Consider the following 9,994-nt stretch of genomic DNA (forward strand, 5'->3'; position numbering starts at 1 on the left):
TTTTTTTTTTTTTTTTTTTTTTTTTTTTTTTTTTTTTTTTTTTTTTTTTTTTTTTTTTTTTTTTTTTTTTTTTTTTTTTGGCCTTGCTGATTTTTCTTCTCTGGTATTCACTCTAATAGACTTGCGATATATCTTATCTTGTTTATGCAGTCGTCATTTGTTGTTCTTGAGTTCTGATTAAATGGGAAAGTTGCTCTGTCGTGGACTCATCTTCTTTCTAGTTGCCCTAATTGGTAATAACGCAATTGAGGATTATAGGTATTCACGAACTGGGAGGAGTTATATTCAAGATTGACTTGGAAAAGGCTTCGATGGGGACTTGATTGAAATTATGTTAGGTCGCTTAATTACTCTGTTTTGGTTAATGGTAAGCTCAGAGGAGAATTTTGCCTCCACACAGGGGGAACCTTAGCCCTTTCTTTTTCAACAACACGTTCAGTACTGTGTTATCAACAAAAACATTGCAAATCCTTTTTTTAGTAAATGCCAAATAACATATACTATTTATTAGAACCAGCTTGCTCAGGGCCTAATAAGAGGAGCTGCACCATACATCATGACATAGTTACCAGCTTCCTCTTCTTCAAATTCGTTATCATCATATTCTAATTCTTTTCATCAAAAGTATTAGTTGGAAGTTCAAAGGACTCTTTATTTCCATCTACTAGCGTAGGTTGCTTGTGGTTGGTACTGTCATTAGGAGTTGGGACTAGCACGTGGGTGATGATGCTACTGGATTGAAGGGGCGTCCATGGAGGTTTTGAAGGTTGGCTATTGTCAAAAGGGGATTTGGGTGGAGTACCATTGGGCAGGAGTTTCGTATTGGGGTTTTTCCATTGTCATAAATGCTCACCAAGTTGTTTTTGTCTTTGGCCACAGAAAGGGCATTGTGCGTTGGGTCATTAGGCAAGGTTTGTAGTCATTGAAAGAAGCTCATTTTCTAGGATGATTAAAATGATTCCTAAGGGATTCTTGCAGGGTTGCTAATGCAATGAACCGCTTGGATAAAACCACTCTTCAACATACTATTTACTGTCTGATTATGTTCGGTATATCGTTGAGGGTATTTCAGAATTTTTTTATTCAAATTTTCTGGTAGAGGAAGAACCCTGGCTCTGAGTTGATGTTTCATCCTCAACTAGAAGTGTATCGGTTTTCCTTCCTTCATGAGTTCTATTCAGTTGAAATTGCTCACTAGGCTGCTGGTCTCCTCCACCCACAATTTCTGAGCAACCATTTAAACTCTTTTTTTTTTTTTTTCTTTTAGTATGTTCATATTCCCGAGCAATAATTTTCTACTGCATGTACATTCAAGAAAATCTTCTATGTGATGGTGGCCATCAAAATAGGATAGATCATCCTTTTGCTTGTATTGATTGGCTGAACACTTGAGGAGAATTTTCTGAATCCCAAACTTGTTGCACTACCCATAGTATACATTTTTAAATTCTTCTTGTGTTTCACTCTTAGGTGCTGGTTCATGGATGAGCCCCAAGGCTTGCCAGACAAAGACAAACTAATCAGAAGTTCTATTTTGGCATTTGCCATGCGAAATGAACTAATCGGGTTTTGTTAATCAGAAGTGAAGAATAATTATAAAACAAATTTGAATTAGGAGCCTGAAGAGGAAGCATTGAAGTTCGCCAAATCCTAACATTGCCACACGATCTATTTAACCCCACCAACGTACATGTGATTTTAGTATTTGGCATTCTGAAATAGGGATGAAGAGAGAAATGGCTCTATCTTGTCACTACTTGGACGCATGCCTTACGCAGCTCTTAGGTTTTCTGATAAAGTCCTCGAAGACCAATTAAACAAGTGAATTTTTGTTCTTCTAAATTCATTCCCCCGAGCAGGTTGATCATTGAGTGGTTGGGGTTGGGGCGACGGAGAAATTTCACAAACATCTCACTTTTTATCCTACTTTAAATTATATTTCCTTTGTCTATTGCCTTTTCTCTTACCCCTTTCTGGTATATTCTCTACAAATACTTCTTATCGACTCTTGATTAAGTCATAATGCAGTCTGCAGAAATAGACTCCAAGTGTCATTTTCTTTCCTTGTTTATTTCTTCTCTCTTTTATTTATTTATTTGTTTATTTTTTAGAATGGGTGTTTTGTTCCTGATGCTATTATCATTGAGAAATCTTTTCAGTCAAGCTAGTTAGTTGTGGTTCGTAATGCATGTTTTTACTTTTAGGCCCTTGTGGAAAAGGGAAAAACTGTTCAACATAATGGCGAACTAGAGGAGAAACAACTACATTTTCTCCATTTAGTTTTGAATTGTCACATCTTAGTTATATAACAAATGGCGTCTTATATTTCAGGGTTTTCGGAAAATTGAGACAGATTGCTGGGAATTTGCAACTGATGGATTCGTTAAAGGACAAAAACATCTGTTGAAGAACATCTACCGAAGGAAAAACATTCAGGGCACAGATCAGCGTAAAGCGTCACAGCCCCAAGACAATTCTGAGGGACAAGGTGAACTACATGATTATACAGGGCTGTGGAAGGAAGTTGAGAATCTTAAAATAGATAAAAATGCTGTAATGCAGGAATTGGTTAAACTTAGGCAGCAGCAGGAAACTTCAGAGAACAAGATGCTCCTATTGAGAGACCGCCTTCAAGGTATGGAAAAGAATCAACAGCAGATGCTATCATTCTTAGTAATGGCAGTGCAAAGCCCTGGATTTTTGGTTCAGTTTCTTCAACCAAAAGAGAAGAATTGGCGCATGGCTGATGCTGGCAATATGTTAGAACAAATTCCAGATGATAATCAAGTACCTTCAAATGGTTTGATAGTCAGGTATCAACGTCCAATAGATGAACTGCCAGCACCTCTACTTCCTCCAGTGTCGGGTCTGGGGAAACAACAAGAATCTGATCCATTCCCTGATGGAATGAAGGACTTTTTCCTTAATTCCGACTTCATGAAAGTACTTATGGATGAAAAGTTAGACAATCACAGCCAATTTGTTCTACCAGATGTACAGGATGTCGCATGGGAGCAGCTTCTTTTAGCGAGCACTGTTTCTTGTAATTCAGATAATGTTAGAAAAGTTGACGACGAACGGGAGCCTATGGACCATGAGGACCATGAACTGGATATGGAAACAATTGATACTCGAACTCATGAAGAGAATCTGCAAGATTTCGAACTTCTAATCAAACAAATGGAGAAAGGTGAAAATTTCGGGTTGCAACCAAGGTTGGATGAATCGTATATTGAGAAATCAAATACTGTTAATCTTATGGAACTTATGGCATCTGATCAAGAAATCCTATATGAAACACAGCCGAAGATGCAAGGCCATTAAAAGAATTAGATGCTTTTTAGGCGGATTTATGTTTCTTCATGGATTTAAATCTCAAAGATCAGTATAAGTTTCTTTTGTCTTCACCATCCATACCAAGTACCCATTGGTTGGCTATGAAGTTATGGTGATAAGGCTGCTGCTGCTATTTCAATGTCTTGAGCAGAGTATTGAATTTCAAACAGGTTTAGGAATTTCGGCCATCTTTTTGTTGGTGATAACCTCAAGGTAATGTTTTTGTTTCAACTTGCAAGCATTATATCTTGTGGGCATTGTTACAATTTTAATGCACACACAGTCTATATATATATATATATATTATCAATTTTGAAGAAGTGGTTTCTCAACTGCTTCTTGCCTGCCTTTGCCATATGTTTTTCTGTATAGCTTGGCAGACACTCTTCTGTTATGATCACTAGATATTAAATTTATTTGATGTTCATTATCTCTCTTGCATGTGCGTGCTCATGCACACATATCTCACACGATATTTGTTCATTTTCTTTATTCTTTGAATATTTGTAATGTTTTGATCGCTTTTTAAGTTATTAGTTAAAACTTTGCTTGAAAAATGATAAATATAGAAATTCTTTGTCGATGGTTTCGTTTACGTATTCATTCCTATATTTTGGTATAAGGCTTTCAACACTAAAGATCATATCTATATTTTGTAGACTATAGCAACTAGATCCTCAGAAAATGAAATATACAATCCGAAATGTTACTGAAAAATTGTACATCACATCACCTAAGTCATGAACCTCATGGGACTTCAAAATTGGCACATCGCAAAATGCCATAATATGGGTGGTCAAGTGAGTAGCACAGTCACGTCGCCTTTTAAGACCGGGAATACAATATCCAAAGCGAAAATAATGGTAAATCCTTTGAGTTCTCGTTTAGATCCTTCACAATTTTTTAGTATTAAAAGAAATATACAATTTTCTTTAGAAAGTTCACCAAAAAGGAAGAAACTCGAGTTTTAAACAGCTCCTAAAATAAATGAATTGGACTAAATGCATGCTTTTAACTTAGCCGTTCTTTCTCTCCATAATTGAAGGCCGATGTCCATTTCACATTTTCCTCTTCTCTACAGAAAATGAGAGAGGATTTTCATCTTATTGTTAATAGGAATTTACAGAAGGGAGATTACATTTACGAAGCAGAAAAACTAGGAACTCCGCACATCCCTCTAACCTCTGCTCTTCGTTATACAGGTTTGTATACACGACACTGGTAGCACGTGCCTCTAATCCAAGGAGAATGCTCCATTGCAGTACCTGTAGAGCCCAAATACAAAATAACTTCTCAGTTTGTAGGCAAAGATAAAGAGATTTTTCATCTTTTTTGGCAAAAATCCTCTTTGTGCAACTTCTTGACATAGGCTAAGTAAACTTTTATGTAACTACTCTCTTTGCAATGTTCTGACCAAGCTCGTTTGCCTTAGGGGTGGCTCCAGTATTTTCATCAATCTTATGACATATTCCATTTCTCTTAGTAAAATAAGGGCCCTTTCATCGTCCGTCAATCAATAGAAAATGACTTCAATTATTCTCATGACTCGATTGTCTTATTCTACATTCCTAATACATTTGGTTGTTAAGGTAACTCGTAATATTAAAACCTAAGTAGGTAACCAAACCCATCTCCTCTAATCCTTTATTATTTACATGCCTTTTAACCCAAATATAAATCCATGGTAGTTGACTACTAGTATCATTCATCATACATAATGTCATGTATTTTAGGCATCCACCTTGAAAATTAAAATTAAAATCAAACATAAAACAATACCTGTTGCTGAATTTCTCCACCATATCAGAGGCATAGAGTACAGTATCGTTGGCTTTCTCCAGAACCATATAAAGCTCTTTCCTTCTTGTGATTCGAGAAATAACCCATGCGTTGTTTTTTGCTCTAATAGTTACTTCCAGCTCCTATTCCTCACCAACACCATCCTGTTTTGCTCCACTCTTCTCCAGATCAACCTTTTCTCTGAGTTTGCTCATGGCAAGTAAAGATTCCTTTGTGAGGGTGGTAACTTTTCCTGGAGGTGAGGCCCTGGATATTTGTCTATCACCATCTATCAGTAAATAACGATACCCACCAACATGATACGCATTTTCCCCACCCCAGCCTTTTGACAATTTTTCTTCAACGGTCATGATCTTCAGGGAAGCCTAGAAGATAGCAAGAAATGCATCCAATGAGTGGAAGGAATTCAAACAGAAGATTCATAAATCAGTTTAAACCTATCACGATGCTGACTACGTTTTTACATTTATTTTGGTAAATTTTATTCTTCTAAGTTTCCTTAACTTGGTTTAGACTCCATTAAAAGACAAAAACGAGATGATAATTGAGAATCAATAAATATTGGAACCCTATATTTTCTCCCTGTGCTCCTCTCTTCCTCTAAACTCTATTTATTGTCCAATTTTTTACATTCTTCTCCCAATGTAAATAAATGATATTTCCTCTCTTCTCTTGTCCTCGTACTGTTCTTATTCTTCCCTTTCAATCTGTCCAACATGTACTGCTTTGGCATAAATCACCATTTCACAAGCAACAACTATATCCACATAGGGAGAGAATCATTTAGAAAAAAAAATGGTAGCAAGATAATAAAATCAATTAGAAGAGATGAGAAACTAACATTTTCAAGAAAATACTGCCTGATGATTGAAATGCCTTGTTCCCCATTAGGTATTGATGAAGCAGGAACAAGAAGAATCAGAGTCAGGCTTTTATGCTGATGTACATACAAGTACATTTGCTTCTCTGTTTGAAAAGGCCAGATTTTTGGGGTAGAATTGACCCGGCCACTTGCCTCCATACCCCAAATATCAGTTTCTAGAAAACCATCCTTTCCTTTTGACCATTTTCCATGCTGCAAGGGTCGTATGACATGATTACCAACATTTCCTCCATGTTGGGTGACATGAGAAACAGTATTGCCTCTAATTAAATAGGACCAAGAACTTGCGCTAGAAGATAAGACACTTGGAGTTAACCTCAGAACAGCATATGAAAATAAATTTGTAGTATCCTCCTGAAAAAGAGCTTGAAATGAACAGCTTTAAAATTTTGAATGATCTATACTATATTTCAAAATAAAATTCAGTTATGGATATGTATTAGGACTTTAGCATCCCCAAGTGCTTTAGGTTTTATAATATGAAAATTGAATAGTACAATAAGTTATGATGAACATTAAATACTGGAGATCAAACCATACAGGTGAAAGCGATGTAGACACCAGTAAGTCCTGAAATAAAATCAGAGAGCAGCATGATGCGTTTCCAATGCAAGAATCAAGTGTTCTAACAAGTGCCTGCACAAAAGTATATAATGCAATTAACTCCGATGAACAAAATTAAAAATGCCAACGACGCTCCAACTCTAAGCTACTTTCTTTTTTCCTGACGTATCAGGGTAGCATTGAAACCAAATAGTTTCTCCATAACGTTAAGTTGACAGTTCTTAAAATTCAAATTCATTGTCAACAATTCATATTTAGATTTAAAGACAGATTGATATCAAGACTTAAAGCTCTACAACTCTAACTGAAATAACATAAAAAGATCCCAAAAGTAACCCAAGGAAAGGCACAATGTAGATCTCTCATGAGCGCTCCTTCCTTTTTAACAATGTACAGCAAACATTGTGGTGGTTTCAGAGGAATTAAAACAGATTGATCTAAAGCCTTAAAGCTCTATGACTCAAAGTGAAATAATTGGACTTTTGAAGACGAGGTGGTTTTGGAGGGATTTTTTGTAACAATGTACCACATATATCATCTCATTGGTGCTCCAACCGCAAGGAATTCTTTTTCAACTACAGCCTCCTAAAGATTATTAATGATTGGGAGACTCTGCTCTTGTTTCTTCCTCCTGAGTATTAATATACATCATCTCTGTTTCTTGTTAGCGAAAAAACAGAGAATCACTATATTCTTTTGTTTCTGATTCTCTGTTTCTTAATAAAAAGAGAAAACGGGGGGGAGGGGAATAAAAATAATAATAATTAAGTGCATGGCACGCATACAAGTACTTGAAGTTCTTTACAAGGACAAACCTGAACTTCAATGGCAGCATCCCGCCCTATGGTCAGCATATGTACAGTTCCACGTTCCTTTAAACAGTCAAGAAATGATGGCAACTGCAATTTCTTCCCAACAAGAAAATCTGCATCAAAAGAGATGCAAGAGTTAGGCATGAGATACAGTAACTTCAATCTCAATCTGACATTCAACAACGTCAATATTACCACAGCAGCACCTATCCAATGCAGACCGTTTTTGACATGCTGACAATTAGTAACTTATAATGCAACGTTTTGACACAACGGTAACATATACTTGACTTCATGAAAAGGTAATTTAGATGAAAAGTGGCTGTAAATGACTTACCACTCAAATAATCCATGATGAAGGAATACAAATGTGATCTGGAAACTTCTCCAGTGGGTTCTTTCTCAAGTAATAACCTTATAGGACCGTGAAACATTAGAAAAAGAGAGTGAATTTCCTTCAGAAGCTTCTGCAATGCATCCATCCGCCAAGTTGCTTGTACCTCCTTGTTTTTCTCCACTACCTACCCCAGCATAGATAACTCGTTAGAAAGACAGAGAAAATAAAGCTTGAGAATGTTTTTTTTAGAGAACTACCAAGCATGACTGGAAACAGTGCACAGATCAGTTGCAACTACATTCATGGTTGAAATAAAAGAGACCAAAGAAAAAGGGTAAGGTACTTTTTCTTTTCTCAAAAAGAAACTTGATAAGTGGTAAGCCTTTAATTCTACCATATTGAACTTCCTTTAACCCTAAGAAGCCTAGAGTAAAATGTGAACGTTGAACGTTTCATTTGAATATATGTCAAAACAAACAGAGATGTCACCATAAATAATCAAGAAGTATTAAAAACAAAACTCTAATGCCACAAGGCTGAAAGTAAATCTGAATTCTAGGATAAAACACTGGTTATTTTGTAAAAATAAGGACATTTAACAAGTAATATTAGCAGTAAAGAATGGAGGGAAAAAACCAAAATAAAGTAGTCGATGTTTTAAAGTAATGTGTAAAGAAATTATTGAACCAGATAAAAAAATGTTTCCATCAAAGTTTGCATGGATAATAAACATAAAATATGAGACCATATGAATGCGATCCCCAAACAAAATAATACTACTACCATTTACTGATACACGATTTCAAACAAAACTGTACCAAAACCATCCATATATCTGGCTCCGCCTCAAAAAATACATGAGAGTGCTTCTCTGCTTCAATGACCTCACAAGCTGCCTCTGGGGAGAATGTTCTGCATTAAGTTTTCATTTTTCATTTAGCTACCAACAACAAACAAGAAAATGTAAATATATTTAAGGAATCTTTGAACATAACTCAGTTCGACTAGGTTTTACTTTGTTATCTCATTAAAACTACAATAGAAGCAGGCCTGAGTAACTCTCTAAATATTTTACTAAAGAACGTAACTGGAGGAGTGCACAAGGACCTTGTTTGGTGAGGATTATTTTCAACCCAAAAGAAAAATATGCATGAATAATAGGTTCGTTTGTCTTTCATACATATATTACAACATACGAGTACAAATAAAATTGAAAACAACAAAATTTAAAAGTTGCAAAAATGTGACAGATTAACAATATAAACAAAGCAAGAAGTTTTATTAGAGAAAATGTCTATTCGATTATTTCACAACCTGTTCTCGATGTTCAATGAGCAATTTCTGTCATTCTTATTTCTTATATCTACTCTTCAAATGTTTCTGCACGGTGGTTACCGATTGAAAAAAGGGGGAAAAAATTATACTGACCTTGTAAATGTGACAAGTCCTTCACTGAGCCCAATAATATACAATTGTTTTGTAAAGGGTAAATCGGCTGGATAGAAAAACAATATCTTATCCAGCTCTTGACCCTCCTGTTGTCCTCTCCTTGAATCAAATACGCAGAGTTTAATGGCCTCGGAAACGGCAGTAGTAGCAGTTGACAGGCCCATTATTTACTTTTCAACAACCTTCAGAAAGGAGAAAAATACCAATTAGTGATTCTTGCGAAAAGACCTCAATTTAGCTGAATTTCCCTAAAATAGGCATAAATCAGAGCCCAACACCACTAAACTTAAATTCGACGAAGTTGTCGGAGGAGAAGGCGTACCTCTACAGAAAGATCAACTGAAGCAGAGCCTCAACAAAACCCTAAACGCGAATGATCGTTGCACATGCCGGTGATTGGAGATTCGAGCATTGGTGCATTGGGAGAAAAGAGCCGCGTGGCTCAAATATGAACTCGTTTGAGCCCTAACGGACGACAGTGTCATGAATCGAAGCCAGACAGCAGAACCAAATCCAAGGTTTGGCGGAACTTCCAGAAACCACGCGCGGGAAAGAAACGAAAACGTAGCACTCTTGCATGTACTGAAAAAAATTAAGGAAAACGTCCATCAAAATATTTAAAAAAAAAAAAAAATAAAAAAATCTGAAAAGATATTTAAATCAATAAATAAATATTTCATACTTTTTAATTGAATTAAAATATTGATAAAAATGTTAATAGGTAAAAATAAATTTAATTCAATGAAAACATAAATTTTTAATTTAAAAGTCTCTAAACTAATCATTAAGGAATAAATTAATATGTTATATTTT

General features: G+C 35.7%; 2 protein-coding genes across 5 annotated transcripts in view; one reads left to right on the forward strand and one right to left on the reverse strand.

Moving 5' to 3' along the window:
* Nucleotides 1-4,878, forward strand: part of LOC111797423 (heat stress transcription factor A-8-like) — a 5,522-nt gene extending 644 nt beyond the window's left edge. Inside the window, exons 2-4 of one of the 4 annotated variants that reach the window (XR_002815537.1) lie at nt 2,332-3,549; nt 3,996-4,199; nt 4,539-4,878. Coding sequence is in view for 2 of the 4 variants with exons in the window: in XM_023680426.1 (XP_023536194.1) it covers nt 332-367; nt 2,332-3,324 (1,029 nt within the window). In the remaining 2 variants the exon portion in view is untranslated. Of the gene's footprint in view, nt 1-150; nt 368-2,331; nt 3,767-3,995; nt 4,200-4,538 lie in introns of those variants that run through there. The other 3 variants (XR_002815536.1, XM_023680426.1, XM_023680413.1) reach the window with 3 other exon arrangements.
* On the reverse strand, nt 4,302-9,768 carry LOC111797412 (vacuolar fusion protein CCZ1 homolog B-like). Its single transcript, XM_023680402.1, has 9 exons — nt 9,504-9,768; nt 9,161-9,363; nt 8,551-8,644; nt 7,733-7,916; nt 7,399-7,508; nt 6,560-6,655; nt 5,978-6,373; nt 5,116-5,501; nt 4,302-4,601 (listed from the first exon to the last, which is right to left on the reverse strand). Exons 2-8 carry the CDS (start codon nt 9,343-9,345, stop codon nt 5,259-5,261), a joined length of 1,308 nt encoding a protein of 435 aa, XP_023536170.1. The 5' UTR covers nt 9,346-9,363; nt 9,504-9,768; the 3' UTR covers nt 4,302-4,601; nt 5,116-5,258.
* Nucleotides 9,769-9,994: the final 226 nt, after the last annotated feature.

The sequence above is a fragment of the Cucurbita pepo genome, chromosome LG01, assembly GCF_002806865.2.
Source record: "Cucurbita pepo subsp. pepo cultivar mu-cu-16 chromosome LG01, ASM280686v2, whole genome shotgun sequence".
Taxonomy (NCBI): Eukaryota; Viridiplantae; Streptophyta; class Magnoliopsida; order Cucurbitales; family Cucurbitaceae; genus Cucurbita; species Cucurbita pepo.

Excerpts from the sequence above, each read along its gene's own strand:
- LOC111797412 (XM_023680402.1), bottom strand. The coding sequence starts at position 9,345 with ATGGGCCTGTCAACTGCTACTACTGCCGTTTCCGAGGCCATTAAACTC. Across the intron at positions 8,645-9,160 it reads GGACTTGTCACATTTACAAG|AACATTCTCCCCAGAGGCAG; the intron begins GTCAGTATAATT and ends AACTTAATGCAG. Across the intron at positions 5,502-5,977 it reads GGCAGTATTTTCTTGAAAAT|GCTTCCCTGAAGATCATGAC; the intron begins GTTAGTTTCTCA and ends GCTATCTTCTAG.